Source organism: Gordionus sp. m RMFG-2023, chromosome 1 (assembly GCF_954871325.1).
Source record: "Gordionus sp. m RMFG-2023 chromosome 1, tfGorSpeb1-WG-v2, whole genome shotgun sequence".
Lineage (NCBI taxonomy): Eukaryota > Metazoa > Nematomorpha > Gordioida > Chordodea > Parachordodidae > Gordionus > Gordionus sp. m RMFG-2023.
This window is the reverse complement of record NC_088775.1, coordinates 9,671,600-9,695,916: the sequence shown is the minus strand read 5'-3', so window position 1 is coordinate 9,695,916 and position 24,317 is coordinate 9,671,600. Positions and strand designations below refer to the sequence as shown.

General features: G+C 25.3%; 1 protein-coding gene across 2 annotated transcripts; it reads right to left on the bottom strand.

Annotated features, from left to right (window-relative positions):
* Positions 1 to 1,245: 1,245 nt before the first annotated feature.
* LOC135931501 (regulator of nonsense transcripts 3B-like) lies at positions 1,246 to 22,334 on the bottom strand. Of its 2 annotated transcripts, none has more exons than XM_065468665.1 (13): positions 22,152 to 22,334; positions 22,006 to 22,109; positions 21,875 to 21,969; positions 21,730 to 21,825; positions 21,440 to 21,559; positions 21,161 to 21,237; positions 21,013 to 21,121; positions 12,776 to 13,035; positions 2,641 to 2,765; positions 2,153 to 2,201; positions 1,947 to 2,109; positions 1,682 to 1,740; positions 1,246 to 1,553 (listed from the first exon to the last, which is right to left on the bottom strand). In XM_065468665.1, exons 1-13 carry the CDS (start codon positions 22,272 to 22,274, stop codon positions 1,488 to 1,490), a joined length of 1,446 nt encoding a protein of 481 aa, XP_065324737.1. In that variant the 5' UTR covers positions 22,275 to 22,334; the 3' UTR covers positions 1,246 to 1,487. The 2 variants fall into 2 exon arrangements, with proteins under 2 accessions (XP_065324737.1, XP_065324738.1); XM_065468666.1 differs by having other exon boundaries at positions 21,875 to 21,963.
* Positions 22,335 to 24,317: the final 1,983 nt, after the last annotated feature.

Genomic DNA, 24,317 nt, shown 5'->3' with positions numbered 1-24,317 from the left:
CTACAAAATTCAAAAGAGATATTCCATGTAAATAATATACAAGTTTAATTAATGCTGGACTATGAAGAATAATTACATCTCCAAATGTATTGTATCTAATCTAGTTTTACAGTATCATCGAGGTTAGTTAAATATTTTGTGTTTATTATATAAGCATATATAGTGTTACAGAATATATCATTGCTGTTTTATCTATTTTCTCTAAAAATATTATAATTTAATTCATCATCTTATCTTGATTCATAGGTTTGATATCTTCAGAAAAAGTATTCATTTCAAATAATGAGCAATTTAATATTTTATTTTAAAATTAGGCTAAATCAAAAATAATTTGGCTATTCTACCAAAGGCAGTATTTAACGAATCAATATTTCAAAATCATTCGATAAACACAAAATGATTTGTATTTTTAAAAAAATCGCTGTAAATAGCTTATTTTTTAAAGATGATAGCGAGGATATCTGTAAATTTACCATTTTGTTTCTAGAAAAGTTTTCGACGAAATGTCTACATTCAAAATATTTATATGGTTAATAGTTGAATGTAAATGTTACAGATGACCTGAACTTAAAGAATCAAAAGACTTGTCTAATTCTGAGATTTGTATGACTTATTATAATTCAAACTGGAAAAACTCATTTAAGAAAAAATTATCTTGTTTACTATCAAATTTTTCTGCTTCCCCAATTTTATATATTTGTAACCTGTTCCTACTACCTCATTTACTGCCAGGGTCATTCATGAGCAAAATAGGTTAATAAAAACAAGACTTATTAGTAGTGTTGTTAAATGGCTCGTTTTGAGCCGATTTTTAAAAACGGTTAACTTAATATTTTAGCCTAAAAAATATTGCCTAAGCCTAGAGATTTTGAAAATATATGTATAGACCTTTGTTACTTCTATGAGCAAAATCTTGAGGCTTGTGTAATATTTTTCTGGATAAAGTATTGTGTTAGCCGTTTTTAAAAATTGGCTCAAAACGAGCCGTTTAACAATACTACTTATTAGTACCATGAAGGATCCATATTTTAATAATCTAACGATTTTATAAATAGAGCAAAATTTATTTACACAATTAAATATCGAGAAATTAGAACTTCTTTCGCTTTATCTTCTCTTAATTTGTCTAAATTATTAATTTAAAAACAATTAGCTTTGGAATATTAAATAATGACATCACTATCTTATTTGTTTTAAAAAATTATCAAATACTATAATTTTCATTTTAAAATCAGTTTACATAAGAATAGAAATCATATGGTTTTCCGTTACAATGGAAGAACACAGCAAGCGTATTTTTCATAAAGAGCTTTAAAATGATATAAGTTATATTTATAGTTCTTATTCAGGTGCTACTATATATGAATTTAGGTTCAATCAAAATCCGTATTATTTTAATTGTATTTTCTTGTGATCACTATGTTTCTTCTCCTTTTTTTAATAAAAAGTAATTTCATTTTTAATTTTTTTCAAGATGTCCCCAAAGATTATTGCGGTTTTTCTCTTTTGATAAGCCCTTTTCCGGGACGGTATAATTGAATGGGAGGTCTTTCCTTTTTATAAAAGATATAATAACTATATAAAACTTTTGCGCGAATTTATTTAAATTTTATTTAAATCCACTAAATAAATTATTTCTAAAAATAATATATGTATTAATTTTAAGTATAACGTAATAAACCTTTTTTAATGGTCTGGAATTTGTTAACTCATCTTTCGTTTGTATAACCTGGTTGTAATCTTTTTAATCAAATATATTATTTAGTTTAAAGAAATTTATAATTATGGTGGATTTAAGAAGCTAACATTTATTATCTGTGTTAAATTGCTTAGGAAATAAATCAGATATAATAATCATTGTTAAATTTTAAGTCTGGCGCGTAACATTTAAAACAAATTATGTTATATTATTGATTTAAAATAACTAAGAAAAATCAATAATGCACTTTTGTTTTTGGTCCCTTCTTCTCCTATATTATCCTTGAGAGATGAGTTGCCAATTGGCTTATCGTTATCTTTTTTACTATTGCCATCCCATTTTGAGACCTTGGTAATAGTATTACCAGAGAAATTAAATTTCACGGGTTGATGAGATTTCTTGGCTAATAACTATATTTTATACATTACTTTTTTTTAAAAAAATTATTTATACCTCTTTATTGTAAACTGAATCCGTCGCATCCAATGAGCTTGATTTTTCCCTTTTTTAAAATAAAATAATGATTTTTACAATGTGAAAATAAAATTAAAGCTTAGTTAATTCGGGATCAAATTAATTTATATTTATATACTTTTAGTGACATAGTGTCCTTCTAATCACACAAAAATATGTGACAGAAAAAAGGGATAAAATAATTCTGTTAACCCCCCCTCATCATTTTATGATAATAGACTATTTTATAAAAAAAACATCAAATAAATCAACTAGAATAGGAAAGTTTAAAAAAAAAAAATTTTTAAATTGTTAAATATCCCCTAAATATTGACCCAAACCGGGATATACGAATATTATAAAACTTGAATTTAAGATATGGTTCATGAGACAATTCATAAAATACAAAGACAAAATCTTTAAATAGGAAAGATAAATCTTTCTAAATTTTTTGAAATTACTAAATAAAGATAGTAGACTTAAATAACCTTTCTTCCTTTTTTGAAATATTAAGAGGATATGGCTTTTCTTTACCAGGCGAACTCATATCATAATCGTTAGCATTACTTTTGTTTTCTTGGCTCGGAGCTGTTTTCTTGGGTTTCAGAAGCAACTATTATGGTGATTTTAAGTATAAATGATATTGTATAGTATTTAATTAGGATTTCTTTCTTTGCCATCATCTCTTAAGATTTAGCACCAATTAAATCAATTTACACCCCCCCCCCCAGAATGAGGAAAAAAAATCCCTCATTTCATTCGTTTAAAACATAAATATCAGATATAATTTTTAAAAATACTTTCATAGAAAAGGAAAGGGGGTTCTAAAATTTCTTGATTTTGGGAATACTTTTCCAGATCGCATTATAACTCTTAAAAAAATTCAATGTTTTCAAACCGAGTCCAGCCTTTATTTATTTTTAATAATGTTGTAATTGAACGCGATCGGGAACAAGTTCGTTTTTTTGAAAAAAATCGTTCCTTTTATTTTTGAAATGCTTTTTTTGAAGAACGCGTTCGTATTTTACGTTCGTTCAATTAAGAAATTCTTATTTTTATTCATTTGAAAATAAAAAATGTTAATCCAAATATTTTAACACATTTGAATTTTTTAACAAGCCACTATTTTTATCCTATAGTATACAGGGTTGCAGATGTTTTATTTGGTGATATATTAAAAATAACGACTATTAAGTGGTATAATAAATAAGTTTGAAGTGTTTAAAAAACAGAAATACCTCATTTATGTAATAGAAAAAAGATAGTTTAAGTGAATATTTTTTCAAAATTTTTATAAACTTTATTTTAATTTAAAAAAAATAATAATCAGAAGAAATTTTTGAAAAATAAAATTTTTTAAATAAATGTAAATGCCATTCTTTTTTTTATAGAAAAACGAAATATAAAAATTATTTTTTTGAATAGCAACAACCCAATAAGAAAATTTAGTTTACATCCCAAACCAATTAATAAAATATTTATTTTTTAAAATTTAGAAAATATAAATTTCAAATATTTTTTTAATCAAATATAGTTGAATATTTGATTTTGTATATATTATAATAATCTATAATTACAAACAATCGCAATATAATAATTTACATAATGATTTAATTTTGTGAGAAAATATTATATTTTAAAATTGTTTTTTCGTTTAGTTTTGAGTTTAAGTGTTCCGAAATTGACATCTTTATTTTTATAAATAGAAAAAAAAAATATATATTTAAAATATTGTAAAAATTTATATTACCTTTAATTGATTAGTTGTCCCCGATAACCAAGTTCCAAAATCATGCACATGATTATAAAAGTTTGTAATGTACGGTATGTACCGATTTAATATCGAAGCAACATTATTTACGATTTGATCTCTATTGTTTGGCCTTGGTATAGACCTATATTTGCTTTTCATGACCCCGAAAAAGTTTTAATAGGATTTAATTGAGGTGAATATGGCGGAAGATATTCACTTCGATTTTTATAGCTATCGATAAGATGACATTTGTGTATTGCGGCATTATCCAAAATGATAATTGCATCGTTTGGAAAAATTTTTACTAATTTTCTCAGATAATCAAGAAAATGCAACCCATTATAGGGTCCTTCAATAATTCGATAGGTTATAAGGGCCCCAATTCCTGATGTACATAAAATGCTAACGTTCTTGCCTTTGGTAGGTGGAACCATCACAATTGCCAATTCTACTATAATAAACCCTATAAACTCACCGGCAATTCAAAACCCAAAAAGAAAATATAATTGTTGGAATAAAGAGAAAATTGACATAGTAACCAATTTGTTATCCCAGCCGGAAATGGAAAGAATGAAAATAAAGGACATTGCCAAACATATTAATATGTCAATAGCCTCGGTTAACAAATTAAGGCAAGAAACCTTTCCAGATTTTATAGGGGGGCCATTGAAGCAATATCAAATTCAAAAAAAGGGATGCAAAAAAAAGACACATCCGAAATCGAAAGAAAGGTTATAAATATTTTAATGAATAACAACACGCCTACTATCAAAGATATCATAGAAAATTTGCCTCCAGGTTTCCCAAAAAATGAGGGGACCATCAGAAAATATATTAAAAAAATAGGATGGTCTAAAAATATGGCTGGAATAGAGCCCGATCGACGAAATACACCAGGAGCAATTCGCATTGGCCAGTTGCCTTAAAATGGTAAATATTCCTATGGAAAAAATGTTCTTCCTGGATGAAACAGGCATAAACCTACATGTCGTACCTGTGTATGCTTGGGCCCCCTACAACGTCACACCAACTGTGATAGTTCCACCTTCCAAAGGCAAGAACGTTAGCATTTTATGTACAATAGGAATTGGTGGCCTTATAACCTATCGAATTATTGAAGGGCCCTTTAATGGGTTGCTTTTCCTTGATTATCTGAGAGAATTAGTAACAATTCTTCCAAACGATGCAATTATCATTATGGATAATGCCGCAATATATAAGTGTCATCTTATTGATAGCTATAAAAATCGAATTGAATATCTTACGCCATATTCACCTCAATTAAATCCTATTGAAAACTTTTTCGGGGTCATGAAAAACAAAAAAGAAAGAAAGAAAGATAAGCCAAACAATAGAGATCAAATCATGAATAATGTTACTTCGAAATTAAATCGGTAGTACGATTTTACAAACATAATCATATGCATAATTTTTTGGAACTTTTCGGGGACAATCAATCAATTAAAGGTAATATAAATTTATATAATATTTTAAATATATTTTTATCTTTTCTCTATTTATATAAAAATAAAGATGCCAATTTCGGAACACTCAAACTCAAAACTAAACGAGAATGCAATTTTAAAATATAATATTTTCTTACAAAATTAAATTATTATTATTGTGTTTGTATTTGTAATTATAGATTATTATAATATATACAAAATAAAATATTCTTTGGTTGTTAATTTTTATATTTCGTTCTTCCGAGCGCCTTTCTATAGAAAAAAAAGAATATCATTTACATTTATCTGCAATATAAGTTAATTACTTTAAAGGTGGGTGGTGGCTGATTTTAAGTTTAAATTCTTTAGTGTAAGTCTTTATGATCAATATTGAGATTTAAGGTTCATAGAATCTGAAATAAAGAACACTAAATACATAGTATTATTTTTTGTTGATGATTTATACAATACAGTATTACCACTTACTTCCAAATCTTCCAAAAAATTAATTTTCCAATTACATAAGATATTCTAGAAACATTTCATAGGTAAATTCTTATGTTACTTTTTTTTTTAAATTATTGTAATAATGTGAAAAAAAATTCACTTAAACTATTTTTTTCCTAATACATAAATGAGGTATTTATGTTTTTTAAAAACTTCAAACTTATTTATTATACCACTTAATAGTTTTTGTTTTTAATATATCACTGTAAGTCTGTTAATAATTTATTTTCATTATTAAATTATTATGATTTGATTATTATCATAAGTAAAAATCATTAAATATTAAATACATAAATAGTTAATATCTATTAGAATTTATTTATTTTTAGTGTGATTATTTGAAAATTCGCCTTCTTAGTTTTTTTATCAGGTTTCATATTTTAATAGTTGAGCACTAAAGTATTATTGAATATATAAATTTAATAAATAATTAATTTCATATGATATATAAAAGTTTTTATATATTAAAAATTAATAAGAATTTTTTTAAATAAATAAAAATAATTATTGTAAATTTTTATTAACATAGTTTAAAATATTAAAATTAACATATCAAATATAAAATAAAATAAAACATTATTTTATTAAAACGGAGGTGGGACTAGAAGTGCCCAAAAAACATGAATAGTTATATTTTAAAATAGTTATTTGTAGGTTTTGTTTTAAAAAATAGTATTCTTTTGGTTCGGATGTAAGGGCTCTTTTCTTATCGCCTATATTTTTTAAGAATTTTAAAGTTCCGCTTGGCATATGCCCAAAAGAAGAGATAACGATCGGTGTAAAAATTAAATTTGTGAATTTGGAATATTTCATTGTTTTTTTTCTCGGATATATCAACCGGATTAGAATTTAAATTTTTTGGGAAAGAAGATACACATGTGAAGTCCCAAATTATGGATTTCCCTAAAGACCAAGGCACGGAAGTTAAGCCATCTGGTCTTAAGCCATCATCTAATGATAAATTTGTAGGCTCCAGGTTTGGTATTCGGGCCCTGGTAAGAGAACGGCTATACAATTTAGACTATGTCTCCCTTTGGAGTCAACTAATATTTTACATTTGATGCATGTATGTGGTTGAACAATGTTACATCCAAGTCGATGGCCTATGGCAACTCTTAATTGTTCATCTGATAAGAGGTTACCTAGGTTATGACTTGGTAATGCTTCCAACCATTCATAACCACTAGTACAGTCAGCATTCTGTAATAGTTGAATATACTCCAAAGGGGGGTTTGATGAGATTATTTTAAAAAAATTTTTAATTAAAGGTTCGAAAATAGATTGGTGTGTTAAGGTTGTGGGTAGAACAGCTTCAGGTGGAGCTAAAGATACCCATGTTGTCAAGGCTGAGTTTAAAAGGTTATCTTTAGGAGAGATAAAAGAAGATATCATGGCGTTATTCATCAAACGCGATGCCAAAAATGAGGAAAAAAATATAAGATTTAAAGGATATAAATCTAAACCACCCATTTTCGAGGGTAATTGTGAGAAACCCCAATTAAAATCTTCCAATTTAATATTTAAAATATTTTCTAATAAACTTCTAAAAAATTTATGAACACGATTAATAATTTCATTATTTAAAAAAAAGGAAGAAAATCTAAAAATATGTAAAATCTTAGGTAAAAATAAATATTTTTTTAAAAGAAAAAAGCTCTGGTGTGAAGGAATTTCTTTTAAAATATTTTTAAGTCCTAATAAGCCTTCGAAAAAATTTTCCACGAACACCTCACAGTTGGAAAAACTGCTTAAAGGTGAACCTAGAAGATTAATTTATTTATTCACTTAAAACTATTAATTTTAAACATGGCTAATATTGTGTTAAAAATTAGATAGTATTTATGTTATTAGATTAATTTTTAAAATTTTTTTTATAAAGTTTTGAACGAACGTGAACGCGTTCATTAACGTAGACTTTATAAGTGAACTATGGAGGTTGAACGCGTTCGATTTTTTAGAAAGTCTATTACTATTTTATGCCCCAAATTAAAAAAATCCCAAGCCCGATCCGGCCCGAAATTAAAACTATAAATTATATGTATTTTTTTATAAAAAAAATCACTAATTGCTTTAAGTCTGATTAAAATGTCAGACCAATTAAGATTAGATTGGATTAAGTCATTCAAAGTAATCTGCGGACTATTCGTTTTTCCTCCTTCAAATATCATTAACTATTCAGTTCCTAATTTTTAATAAGAATTTTTTGTGACAATGGTCAGTGATGTAAACAAGGTTCAACCACCCCCCCCCCCTCCCATAAAATCAGAAAAAAAAATTTTTTTGCGAATAATTTTATTTAAAAAACGGTTTAAATTTAGAAATAAAATAAACACGATGTCAAAATGAAATATATTTTAAAAAACAAATAAGAATATTCAATTTTATATAACATGGTTTAATATATTAAAAATTATATGAATTAAAATATTAAATAATAGGAGTGGGGTTACAAAGATATATTGTATATATTTTCTGGTAGTAGAGCCGAGGATGGAGATAAAATTAGATCTGCATATCTTGAAAGATATTTTTTGAAAAACAATTATAAATTTAATAATAATATTTATATTGTTATACTAATTGGATAGTTTAAACTACATGGATATATGAAAAAATTTTTCACATCGATATCATGGTATTATACAATTTATGTAATTTGAATTATAAATATATATTGATATTGCTAGTGAAAATCAGCCCAGTTGATTTGATTATAAAATCCTCAAATGATGATGATGGTATATTCTAATTTATTTATACTTTCTCTTACATTATGTGTTACAAAAGCAGTTGATTTGGCTGGAAAATCATCAAATGATGTGATATGGGTTTTATATAATTGATCTACATTTTTTTTTAATGTCTAAACCTATTTTAATTTTGAGTTATATATTTTTGAGAATATGCTTTATTTAGTTATAACCCTTTTTAATATAAATTAGTATTATTTCCCAAATGATATTTAGGTAATACATTAAAGGCACAAGTAGAGATAGGCAGTATCGTGCACACTTTGTACTCTACCTTTTAAATTTTTAATAAGAAACTTAGATCTGTATCTAAAATACATTTTTTATAAACAAGATTTTGTGTTGTGCTGCTCAGCTCTGAACACTACAATTCATATTATATATAATTTAAAATCTAAAAAAATATAGAAACACACTGTCCTCAAAAAAATGTTTCATTTTACTTAAATTTTAATTTTAAAAACGATAATGAAAAATTGTTGGTCTTGAAAATATTTGGCTACCTGATAAATACTAAAAATTTATATTGTCCTTGGATCAAAGAAATTTAACATTTCAAGCATCTTGGCTCAACAAATATAAGTGGCTTGCCTACTCAGCTAATGAAAAAAGAGCTTTTTGTAAAGTTTGCATATTTTCACCAAGATATGCAGGAAATGGGTTACAAAAACTCAGAACATTGGTAAGTCAATTATATACAAGTTGGAAAGATGTTCTTAAGAATTTTAATTATCATCACAATTCTTGTGAGATATCGGATGCTTTAAAAGCCATCTCTAAAAATCAAAAGATATTAATATCTAATATATTGAATAAAAATAAATTGATATTGTTACAACCAACAGAGCAAGAATAATTATAATAATTGATGCAGTCATTTAATTAGGGAGGCTGTGCTAAGCATTAATATCTCATAGAATAGCTGCTGTCCCCTTAGCACTTACATGCTGTTCTCAGGAATTGTTGAAATATTTATGCATTAATAATGATATCTATATAAAGCTTTTTGAAGCTCTACTAAAAATGTCACCTACCTTAGCCCAAGTATTCAAAATGAAATAATAATCATATGCAATAGGTTCATATTGAAAGAAATTTCTACAAAAGTGAATCACCATTGTTTAGTGTTATGGCGGATGTTCAGAGTTTTTCAAACCCTTTTCCAGCATATCTTGGTAAAGAAATAATGCAAACTTTACAAAAAGCACAAGTTTCATTAGCTGAGTAGGCAAGCCACTTATGTTTGTTGAGCCACGATGAATGTGATGTTAAATTTCTTTTATCCAAGGACAATGGATATTTATAGTATTTATCAACAATTTTTCATAATCATTCTTAAAATGAAACATCTTTTTGAGGATAGTGTGTTTCTATTCCATCAAACGGCATTCGAAGAGCTATAAAAAAAAATCAAACTTTAAAAAAGAAGAGCACGAAAAGTCAGCCATTCTGATCCTAAATCCATAATTATTTCTAAATTTATAGGGGAAATGATAGCCTTGACCACCAGCCGGGTGGAGGATTACAGCTTTAAAAGGCTTTTACATCATTTATTTCCAAATTATAAAATTCCCAATAGGAAGTATTTTTCGTAGGGAGTTATTCCTGATATATATATATATTGAAAAACTTTTCGAAAAAATTCGTAAAATTTGGTTGAAGACTCTTATTTTTCCTTTAACCTAGATATATGGGCTAGAAATTTAGGTGGCAATTCTCATATCTCAATAACATTCCATTATATAAAAAAACTTTAAACAAGATAATAGTTTAAAATGTTAAAACATTTAAAGAATCGCATATAGCAATGAACATTACTCAAATTTTAGATGGAATGATTAATTATTGGGAGATAAATAATAATAAAATAAACCTTATCATTAGAGATAATGCACCCAATATAGCTTTGGCCATGAAAAACGAGAAATTTTAATTGCTCACAGTTTGTAATTAGTGGTACAGGCAGCAATTTTATTGCAGAGATCTATCATTGACATGCTTGCTCGGGTAAGAAAAATAGTAGGCCACTTTAAACATTCTTCCATTTCACAAAATAGTCTAAAAGAAATCCATGCACATATTAATCCAGGACGTGCTTACCCGTTGGGATTCTACCTATTACATGCTCGAACGATTGATAGAACAAAAAAAGGGTGGGACAGCTGTTCATTATTAATTCCTAATTTGGGAAATCTCTCATTATATGATTGGGAACAGAGGTAATTGATGTTCTGGAACCAACCCAGAGGGTAACCAAAGAAATAAATGCGGAATCATGTTAAATTAGCAATGTTATACCCTTTGTTGAAATTCTGAAAAGTGAATTAACGAATATTGGACACAGACATAGGTGTGCAGACCATGAAGGATACCATTAATAAACAATTAAGAACACGGTTTTTTGATATTTATGATTATGACAATTATCTTATCGTAATATTACTTGATACTCGTTATAAGGATTTCTTTTACCAAAAGACATTTCATATATTGAAAAGCTAAAGACTGCATGTGACCCTTGTATTAAGGTGATAATAATGTACAACTTCCAACTCACAATAAAGAATCGCAAGGTTTTATATTTTTTAAAATAATTTTAGATTTTATTGATAACTTAGGTAATAACAATAAGAAAAATGTTTCATATAACATTAAAAAAATGCAAATTTAATTTAAATTATAAATTGCAAAACAAAGAGAAACTATTAATAAATAAAATAATTGAAATCAATAGTAAGATGACCTGCCATACTTGAAAGAAAACAAGAAATATTTAAAAGAATCTATAGATCTAGAAAGTATAATAACATATTTTTCATATTTAATCAAGTATTGCTTGGTTGGATCTGATTGACTTATTTGCTTGAATAATATCTGAATATTTAAAAATCAGCAAAAAGGTTGGGTTTGAATGAAACCCACTCTTTTAAAAATGCTAATTTTATATTTTTTTTCTTTATTTAGATAACTCTAATAACATTGATACTTATATATATTGTGGATCCACTTGACTATTGGAGAATTAATGCTGAAAAGTATCCAACTTTGTCAAAACTTGCATGATTTTTGGCGACTCTTGCAAATGGTGTCCCATCTAAGTCTGTCATCAGTATGGCAGGGAATATAGTCCATATCATAGAAGCTTATTGACAGAAAATTTAGTGAGAATCTAAGAATATGATGGTGATGAGGTTGAAACCTCCAATAAAATCTCTACCCCCCCCCCAATCCTGGCTACGTCACTGATTCTGGTTGACCATTTTTTTAAGAGGATAAATTTAAGAGATAAACATTAATTTCAATAAATTAATTTAACTTATCTCATTTTTAAAAATTTTTTAACCCTTTTATAATTTTATTTTTAAAAACGGTTATAAACATTTTATCCAGAAAAATTTTATGCAAGCCTGAAGATTTTGCTCATAGATGGCACAAAGATTTATATATTTATTCGCGAAATCTTGAGACTTAGGCAATTTTTTTCTGGCTAAAATATTGATTTCGTTTTAAAAATCAATCAGGTCGTTTAACAACACCATTGCTAAGCTATAAATCTAAGTATATAAAAGATTATATTTACAACATAATAAATGTGTTGTTAAACGGTACGATTTAGGTAGATTTTTTCTGATTAAGATTTTAGCCAAAATAATATTATGTAAGTCTCGAGATTTGACAGAGGTTCATCTATGAGCGAAATCTCAAGCTTACATAATATTGTTTGGGCTTAAATCATCAGGCCGTTTTTAAAACTCGACCTAAATTGTGCTGTTTAACAAAACTAATGAGGAGCAACATATTTGTATTAAAAAATAAAGATTTTGATTGACAAACTTCGTATATTTTTTAATAAAAAATTCTTTATGATTCAATAATAGCTTTTTATTACAAATATATGAGTTTTTTTAATGAACATTTGGGATTGATCATTTTAAATGTTGTAAGCCGCCGCTAGATTTGAGTCGCTTTTTAAAAACGGCTAACTCAATATAATATTTTATCCAGAAAAAATATATTACGCAAGTCTGAAGATTTTGCTCATATGGCACACCTAGCGAAATCTCGTGGCTTAGACAACCCGATTATATATTTTTTTAAAGAAAATAAAACATTTACACGCCTACCTGATAATTATATATTTTTTAAAAAAAAATTAATTTTTTGTTACCTTGATAGGGGACGAATATTTATCATCTTTTGATAAATCCTTTTTGGAGTCCGGTCTTTGGTGATCAGATTCGCTGCCGGAATAATTCCTGGTTTTAACATTGCTATTAGTAGTTGTCTCTTTTTTCGAGCCGGCATCTCTATCCTTATTACTATCGATGTTGGAAACATTTTTGTAATTGCCGGAAGGAGTGTAAGACGATGATTTTGTTGATTGGCTTCGTTTGGAGGTCTCGATTTTTTCGTATGCAATGGGCTTGCCTTGCAGAAATAAATGAGTGGCGGGGAGGGGAAGGAAGGGTAAACAATGAGGATTGAATAATTTATAAATTATATAAATAAAGTTTTCTTTTTTAATGATCCCAGATTATCTGGATTTGCCTGTGGTAACCATTAGGTTTTGAGGAAAAAAACATCTTTTCATATTGATAATGGCTGAAATGGAATGTCCAACTGAAGATTTTTTTCAATACGATTACATATATTTAAAATTAAACTATCTGCAATAATGGATAGGATTAACTGTTATAGAGATAGGGTAAAGAATCTAAAGGTTTGAGAGATATAGGTTAAAGTTTACGATATATTTTTTTAAAAAAATTAGTCTTTTTTATTAACCTGTCAAATCAAAAACAATTTTGTTCAATAAAATAAAAATATGGAAATTACAAAAGATTTATTTATAATAGATTTTGACATTTTTGGTAAAATTAAATTAAAAACTCTATTCTTCAAAAAAAAATTTTTGCCTTTATTTTTTGGTAATTTTTTAAAACTATTTTTTTTTTGACGAATCAAAATTGTACATGAAAGATGATACTTATAGTCATAATCCCTTATTACTATTTCGATTTTTAAAATTTGTTAAAAATATATTTTACAAATATTACTAATAATACTTTTTATAAATTTTTTTTTATTTGAAAGCCAACAATTGGAAAACTTTTTTAAATTTTAAAATTGTAAATAATCCTTTTTTGTTAATATAAAATAATTGGCGTATCTTTAATAAATACAGTAAAGTAAATCTAATAAGATTTTATATATTTGAAAAAAAAAATATAATATATGTGACTCTAAAAGTAATCAAAGGAATTTCCTTGTATAAAGCTAATGTGTACATTTAGTTTATTACCAATAGCAAAGAAAAAATTTATCCAAGGTAAGGTAGGAGGGATTTGGGGGGAGGGGGGTGTTTCATCCGCATTTATTTCGCATGGTTAATTTTATTTATTTTTCCCTGTTTAAGGTTGGCCAAACAATCAGGGCAAATTTAAAATCTATGCCAATGTTTTAATTTAGTGACTACAAGTGTTTTAACTAATATGCCCTTATCTTCGCCACTGTTTATTTCTAATATTAAAATAAATGTATTTAAAAGTATCTCCAAATTCAAGGTAACGTAACCAAGTTTTATGGTAAAAAAATGTGTCTCGAACATCAAAGTTAGGCCAAAATATATGATAATAGCTAGAGGTCTAGGTCCAGTTTATGGCTTAACTCTCTAGGATAAAGGAAAAAAAACGTTGGCTTAAAATTTAGTTAAGCCATCTAAGAATCAGCTTGAGTTAGGTTATTTACCATCAGTAGTTTATAAATTAGGAATATTGGTAACCAAATTCAGAGTGCCACACATCTCTAGTTATTTTAAAAAAAAGTACCATTGAAAAAAAAAATGTTGAGGGTGCTTAAGATTTTTTAATAATTTCATGTAAAAATAACTCTAAGAATCCATTAAATATATTATTGAATGTAAGGTATCGTGCCGCATGATATACTTTTTTTTGTGTTTTGATGTTTTGTCTCGTGACTTTTTTGCTAAATTTTGCTTAAGCTTAAAATTTGTATGCTCAATTTAAAAAGCTGATTGCTCAATATATACTTTATAAATATTCCCTTATGATTCCGTCACATTTTAGAAAATATGATAGTTATAGCCATTATAATTCGAAAAAACCTCTTAACATCAGGATCACTCCTATGTAGTCGGGTAAAGCGGTATTCCCTAATTCGTCTTACAATACACTGGGAGAAGTGAAGGTAACACCCTTTGACGACAATAGTTGGGAAAACCGTTTTAAGTGCTAAATATACACCAATTTCAAAATCAATAGTTGCAATTTTGGGGAAAAATATTAAACCTATAGAAAGGCAATAATTTTTTAACGATGAAAACATTTTAAAATATAAGCACACACAATTAAAGTATTACTTATAATTATATTTATTGTATAAAAATGCTTGAAAAGTTTTGGGGCAACATTGAAAGTACCATCCATATAATTATTATTGGCACTACAAAGTCAAGATAGCAATGAATGGGTAGAAAAAATAAATAATTTATTATCATCATCACTATATATAAAAAAAATTGGCCTGTTTCTGTGCATTAATGTTCAGCGAGTAATGCTGTGTCAGAATTTACATGAGGCAAGGATGGCCTTGTTGTTTGAATAACATGGGCCATAATTGACTTTACAGATGAATATGTGGTTAGGACTTTTGGATTTTGCTTGGCAAAAGAATCCAATTTCCTCTTACGCTTAACTTTTTTATATATTTTGTGCATACTTAAATATTTATTTAAAAGCATTTGGCTTTTTAATTCATTTATTGTAATTAAAAGTTCATAATACTCTTTATCAATATTATGATCATGAACCTTGATCATTACAAAAAAGGTTTTTAAAATACCTCTTCCATTACAATGTTTTTTTCTACATATATAATAGTTTTCTCTATTTTGAGAATATAAATAATTATTAGAAAATAGTAGATTTTTATTAAATTTAGATTTTATAAATTTATATTGAGCATTTTGCTTTAAAAAAATTAATTGATTTATTTAATAATCTTCAATGGCTATAAAAGATAATTAAAAACAATATCTTTCATATATCCAAACAATGCACTGGTATATTTTTTGTTAATCTTATATAAAATAATCATATTATAGCTCCTGCCTGCTTAGAAATAACAAGATTTGTAAGCTTACAAGTTGTATCAGTAGTCACTCAAAGTAAAATATAATTTTATAATTTATAAAAATCAATTTTATTGCTAATCCCATAAGTGTACATGGTGTAGCAGTAGCCACTCAAAGTAAAATATAATTCTAACATTATTTTACTTTAAAATTTAATCAGAAATATTTTCTCCAGCATCATTTATGACCATAACCAACCAAGGTAAATTATAGAATATATTACTAATATGCTATCTTGTTAACCTGAAAATTTTCTTCTTAGCATCAATTGATTTAATTTATTCAGCTCCAACCAACCAAAGTAAATTTAAAATATGCTACATGTTAATCTGGAAATTTTAATCTATCACTTGATATAATCCATTCAGGAACTGCAACCAATCAAGGTAAATTTATGCTACTAATTTTATCTATAAATTATCTTTTATAACTATTGAAGATTAACAAATAAATCAATTAAATTTTTTAAAGCAAAATGCTCAGTTTATATTTATAAAATCTAAATTTAATAAAAATCTATTATTTTCTAATAATTTTTTATATTCTCAAAATAGAGAAAACTATTATATATGTAGAAAAAAAGATTGTAATGGAAGAGGTATTTTAAATACTTTTTTTGTAATGACTAGGGTTCATGATCATAATATTGATAAAGAGTATTATGAACTTTTAATTACAATAAATGAATTAAAAAGCCAAATGCTTTTAAATAAATATTTAAGTATGCACAAAATTTATAAAAAAGTTATGCGTAAGAGGAAATTGGATTCTTTTGCCATGCAAAATCCAAAAGTCCTACCCACATATTTATCAGTAAAGTCAATTATGGCCCATGTTATTCAAACAACAAGGCCATCCTTGCCTCATATAAATTCTGATATAGCATTACTCGCTGAACATAAATGCACAGAAACAGGCCAAATTTTTTTAATATATAGTGATGATAAAAAATTATTTATTTTTTCTACCCATTCTTTGCTAACTCGACTTTGTAGTGCCAATAATATTTATATGGATGGCACTTTCAATGTTGTCCCGAAACTTTTTAAGCAATTTTATACAATTAATATAATTATAAATAATACTTTAATTGTGTGTGCTTATATTTTATTACCCAATAAATATAAGGACACATATATTAAAATGTTTTTTTCATTAAAAAATTATTGCCTTTCTATAGGTTTAATATTTTCCACCAAAATTGCAACTATAGATTTTGAAATTGGTGTATATTTAGCACTTAAAACGGTTTTCCCAACTATTGTCGTCAAAGGGTGTTACTTTCACTTCTGTCAGTGTATTGTAAGACGAATTGGGGAGTACCGTTTAACCCGACTACATAGGCGTGATCCTGATGTTAAGAGATTTTTTCGAATTATAATGGCTATTCCATTTTTATTAGAAAGGGATTTGCCATCTGTAAACGAACTTAATCATCAGGCACATACCTTTAACTTGGTTTCTATTTTTGATTTTTTAAATTATTTTGAAAATACTTGGATAAATAGTAATGCAAAATTCAAATATCAAATGTGGATTTGATGTTAATAGTGTGAGGACCAATAACCACGTTGAAGGGTTTAAGGAATACATTCCTTATCCTCACCCTAACGTTTATCTATTTGTTGATATCATAAAAAATATTGAACAAGACATGGATCTTTTATTAATTCAGTTAGATTATGGAAAAAAAGTTTCTGAAAGGAAAAAAAATACATAGAATAATTGATAGCAAGATAAGGGAGATAATATTTCTCTACTGTGGGTACTATTTTAATCCCATTCAATATTTAGAAAATATATCTAAATATATATTCTAAGAGTTGTTCTTGTTAATGATTAATCAATTGAATTAATATAGGATCCATATATTCCATATTTTGATGATGTCAAAGGATAATATTACTATTTATCCAAGTATATAAATTGTAGTTGGGTTTGTTAGAAGTGTTATGCATCAATTTTCTAATGTATGGTTCTATTATCATCATCACTTTGATTTTAAAAATTGGGTAAAGCTTATTTACAGCGAGTAGTGCACAAATATGTGGGGAGGTTTGATGCATGATAAACGATTCTATTTCAATTTACCATATATTTTATATTATGTTATGCATACATAGATATTTATTAATTATTTGGTTTTTAGCTAAAAATACACATTATTCTTTATCAATATTATGATCGTGCTGAAAATTTTCATTATTTAATGCTTTTTATACCAAATTTACACCATTTTATATAATATTGATATGCAGAAAGTAATTACTATAATTTTATAAATTACTATTGAAATACAAATTTCAATCATTATTTTTTATACCACCTATTGATATACAAATTGTAATCATCATTTTATATACAATTAATATAAAATTGCAATATATACAAATTTTTATACACCACCATCAATATACCATCTTAATAAATATAATTTTATATACTATTGATATGCAAATTGCATTCATTATTTTATATACCGCCATCAATATATAGTCGCAATAAATATAATTTGATATATAAATTGCAATCATTATTTTATATTTATAAATCACAATAATAATATTTATATATTGATATAATTGCAAAAGTAATAATAAAATTGTTAGGCTTATATTTCATTATTCTTACAATATGCATTACAATTTTTAAAAACAGCTAACTCAATATTTTATCCGAAAAAATATTAGGCAAGCCTGCAGACTTTGCTCAGGGGGGGGGGGCACAAAGGTTTGGCATCTATTAGCTAAATCTCGAGGCTTAGTCAATATTTTGCTAGCAAAAATATTGAGTTCTCTTTTTAAAAACTTGGCTCAAATCAAGCCGTTTAACAATATTTTTAAGTAATATCTAAGTAATCAGATAATTATATGAATAAATACGTATGATAAATAGATTTCCTAGTAAGATAAGTGACTAGAAACCTCTAACATCTGATATTTATAGGAATAATAAGTCTAAATCCCTACGATAAAAATTTATTGATGGAGTTCTTAGTAGGAAAAGAGATTAACATATTCCCATTAATCATTAGAAATCTAAAAAAAATTAAAATATGAGTAAATCTGATATTTATAGGAATAATAAGTATAAATCCCTAATATAAAAATTTTATTAAAGGAGTTCATAGTAGGAAAAGAGATTAACATACCATTAATCATTAGAAATCTAAAATATGAGTAAATCTGATATTTACAGGAATAATAAGTATATTGGATTATAGAAGTTGTTAGTAAGATAAATGACTAAAACCCTCTACCAATAAAAATTATCTTATGATAAGCATAAATACCTACGAATAATTTGATTTATCCTTTTACCCCAAATTATTTTTTATTTCCTACCCAGCTACAAGTCTCATGAAATAATATTCAGAAAACGATGTAAGTAAATGGCCCCTAATCCTATCATCCTCGGATATTTTTTTAGAGTAAATATTACAAAAAAAATTAACTTATATTTATATTATTAAATAAAGTTATATCATATATATAAAAAAAAATGTTTTAATATTGTATAATATTTTAAAATATATATATAATATTGAATTATAAATAAATTATATAAAATAGATAAATAATATTATAAATATATAAAATATGTAAATAATATTAAAATATATAAAATATGTAAATAATATTATATATATATAATATAAATTATACTATATAAATTATATATTAATTATGTAAATATTAATAATTATTATTTATAATTAAATCATATTAAATATTACAATTATATATTACTAAAATTTATATTAATACAATTTATACATTTTTCTTTATATCAAATTAATTTAAATTAAAAATATTAATTACTTTAAATATTATATTAAAATTATATTATGTTAAATATTACAATTATATATTTATTAAAATTTATATTAATACCATTTATATTAAATTTGATTTTAATAATAATTGTAATTATATTAAATATTTGATTAAGGTATTTACTAAAATTTATATTAATAAAATTAATAAATTTTTCTTTATATGATATTAATTTAATATTAAATACTTAAATATTAAATCTATGTAATCTGTAAAGTTAAATTTTTAATATTTTTTATCTCTCGCTTCAAACTTACGGGGGCCATTTTGACAGCCATTTTAGCTTATTTGCCTTTTCGATATTTTTAAGAGTATATAGAGCACACCTGAACCTTAATGTAATTATTTTTAAGTCCTGGAGGAAGGAGAGGGGATGAAGGATATAAAAATATAAAGTTATGCTACATTTCAAAATTCATCGTATTTTGTTTACATAAATACATTTTAGTGATCTTTATTGGGCCTAATTCCGCCTGGCCCAGAATTTTTTAGTTTTGCCGGCCCAGCCCAAACTTGAATTTATATAAATATTGAAATTAATTTTTATAATTACTCAAAATAAATGGTATATGTTATATGGTGTCTAAGTTTAAATAAATAAAATCAAAACATTAAAAATTCAACATAAAATTGATAAATTTGGATATATTTAAAAATAATTCCAAACTGACCCAATCTGGCCCAAATTTTTAAAAAAATAATAGGCTTGGCCCAGCTCAAACCAAATTTCTTTTTAAGAAATAGGCCCAAACCTAGCCCAAGGTCCATTCAAGCCAGGTTCAGTCCTGGCCCACTTTTGCAGATTGCTAATACATTTATTGTGTGGTATATATAATAAATCAATATTTAAAATAAAAAAATGTTTAAAAATAATATAATCAAAAATTATCCTGATATGTCAATTTTGGGCTTTTAATTTTTATAAAATCAGTATAATATTTTTTTTTCAAATAAGTGCAAATATAGAATCCCAGATTGAATTATAATCCATTTTAATAAATAATGACTGTTCTGAAGTGATGGCAACAATAAGGATGAACTGGTGAAATTTCAGTGATTGTTTTCATTATTAGAAAATTATTATTTAAATAATTAATTTCAAAATATTATGGCAATCATCACTATAAATTTTATGCAAAATTTCTAACCAAATAATGCATTTAAATATTATTAATTTGTGAAATAGATTTATATACCTTTATAATATTTCAAAAATTTAATTGAGGTTTTGGCCGAAAACAATTTCAGTCAATAGACAAAGTTCATAGATAATTAATTTATATAAAGTTAAAATAATTAGTTTGATTGATTAATTATAATATTTGATACCTTTTTCAATATTTATGACTAAGTAAAATTGATAAATAAAAAAATCAAATTTTAAGGTAATTTGATATTTAAAATATTATTTTTTACCTTTGTTGTCTTTACTAACATTATCTTTGTTATTGTTCATACTCCTACTAGAGTGAATTATAACTGTTTTTTTCTTTTCATTGGCCAGGGATCTTTCTTCGCGTATTTTCTACAAAATCAATAGATTTTATATTTATAAATGAGATACTTTGGCTTCATTCTTTCGGTCTTGTCTTTTCTTTGCTATAAAATCTAATAACGGTGTTGTTTTTTGGATATAACCCTCTGGTAATTATTTTATAATATAAGAATTAAATATAAATTATTTATATAAGTTGCTAAGTAGAATAGAGTATAAGCCCTACTTCTCAAAATTTTCCCTTGAAAAACTGTTATTTAGGAATAATATTATATATATTATAATTAATCATTTTCAGATGGTATTGATAATCTTGATGTATTATTTTTATAAGTAAATTTTTCAAACTTTTTGATTCAATTTCCTTCAATTCTATCTCCTCAATCCATTTGTCTAGTGGCACAGGTTGATGCTCACTTTTTTCTTTTTCCTTTTCTATAGTTTCCAAAAATTCTTTAAAATCATCATCTTCAAATAAATAAATTTTAAAAAAAAATAACAAAAGTAATTAGTTTATAGGAATGACCAATTTGCTATCTTCCAATGCTTTAGAAATTTAAATGATATAATCATGTTTTTATTAAAAATTAAGTCCATTTTATAATAATGAGGCCATTGTAATAAGATGGCAAAATTACCCTCTTCTATTGTCCCACATTTTGTGTCTTTTCTCCTATTTAACTTGGGAATTTTTTGGAAAGGTGCATATTCAACTATTGCTTCATATTCAGTGCCTTGTTTAAGTTTTTTTGTCTACATATTATAGATCTAATATATTTATACCATTGTCGTCTAAAAAAACATAGCAATCAAACTTTTGTTTAAATAGCCATATATCTTCATAATTAATAAAATTTATGTATGCTCTATTGCTAGAACTATATATTTATAACCATTAGTATAGCGATAATTACTTTTTCCCCATGACAAATCTTAAATAATCATGCTCTGGTATAGGATCAATTTGCTTCAAAAAAACTTCAAGAGTCATTGAAGGGGGTAAATTACGTATAATAATCTATTGTTAATATTTAATTAATTTATATTTTCAAAAAAAAACTTTTGTTGGAGGAGTATCAACTTTCTTATGTAATTTTGTTGTATCCAGAGCGAATTGTTCTTTAGTATCATATTTTTTTTCTTCCTCGGCCCTGCTTTCACTTTTAATTGTAGAAGAAACCATTCAGTGAAAATTAAATAAATATTGCAGCTACTATGAAAATAAAATAAGTGTCAACTTTGACATTAGATATTTTTTCTTGTTAGCTGTCAAATAGTGACATAAAAATGGCACGTCCAAATCATTATGTATTTTCACTTTGTGTCATTGTTTTGTAGTGGCGTCCCTAAGGGAGGGCAGGGGCTCGAGCCCCCTGAATAGCCCCTTGAATCAAAAAAAATTTTTTTAAATGGAATCTTAAACCCTTGTACTAAAAATAAATTTTTTTGATTGGCCCCTGAACGATTTCTTTTATAATTCTATTCAGTAATATATAGATTTAATTTTATTATTTAAAAATTAATAATGTTATATTTGAATATCGTATATATTCAAATTAAGTTATATATTTAAAAGGACGTTATTTGTATATTATATTGAAAAGAAAGAAGATAGAGCCTATATTAAATAAAAGCCTATAATAAATAATTTATTTTATTTAATATAACTAACTTTTACAGAATAATAACAACCTATATATATATTTTTATAAACTAAAATTAGAATACAATATAAAAAAGGTTAAGTTATAAAAATAAAATTGTAACAAAAATAAAAATATAATTTGAATAAACATAATGAATGTATGTTATATAAATTAAAACATATTACTATTCAATAATCAAAATATTTTAATTTATTAATTCCTATAATGTAACATTCTCCCTCTTCTAAAAAACCTTCCCAATATCATCTAAGAAGTCATGGAGAGTTTGTTGTCCAAATGGTTTATCGTTTAAATCATAAAAATGTTTCATAAGTCCGTAAGTCATTATATCGTTGGCTTGTTCAAATTGTTTATTATATTTGTACGTAGGTTTGGTTAAATCGTAAGCTTGATATCCATATAGTATGTTGTCCTTACAAATCGTGAATTTGTCATACTCAGTTGTTATTATTATCATTTTTCAAAATCGTTATTATCAGTAAGTTGCGAATAATAAAAAATAATAGTTCATCAAGATATAAAAATAAGTGAAGAATGATAAATCAATAAGATTGTTATATAATATTTTTAGCGTTTTAATTTTTCGCGTTTTAATTCCGAGGTTAAAATATGCAAATAAAATATTATTCACATTTCCATCTCTTTAAATTAAAAAATTTAAATTTCACACCCTAGTTTTAATTCAAAAAGTGTTTTTAATAAAAATTCTTCATAAGATAATTTTTAGAAAATGATCTCATCACATCATTTAAATATTTATCTAAAATGAAGATGTTACATAACCACTTGTCTTCAAAAGTGTTACAAATCCGAACTTAACTCAGGGTGTTAACGTTGTATTGGGAGAGCTAATTAGGAATCAAAGGTGTATTAAATCCATATGAATAAAATAAAGGATTAATTTTAATAATAACGATTGCTAACCACTTACTTTTGAGCACACTTAAAATAATATAATGTAAACTCTTTTAAATAATTCCAATTTATTAAATTATCGTATTACCTTTCTCTATTTAGAAATATTTAGAATCTCTCTGTTTATAATTAATTTCATATACTATAATTAATGAACAAATTTTTCTTTTTTATAAAATTCCACTCTAACTCACTTTATTGAAAATTGAATCATATATATATACATAATTATTTGCATATTAAATATAATAATTTTTCGAAGAATAAAAATATAAAATTAAAATATTATCATTTAAATATAAAAATGTAAAATCTAGTACAACTATTACTGATTTTTCGAAGAATAAACATATAAAATTAAACTATTATTATTCAAATATAAAATTGTTAAATTTCGTACAATATTAAATTTACATAATACCACAAAAAGCTTTATTTCAAAAACATTTTTATCATATTAAGTATTATTTATAAGGGTTATTTAAATCAATCATGTGATTAAAACCTTTTAATTCATATGTATTAATTACATTTTAATATATTTAAAATTAAAGTTTTATCTTCTTGTTTTGGATTTTTATTGGTTTAACTTTGTAATATTTTTAATTAGAATTCATCTTTAGGTAATCCAGTTAATTTACACA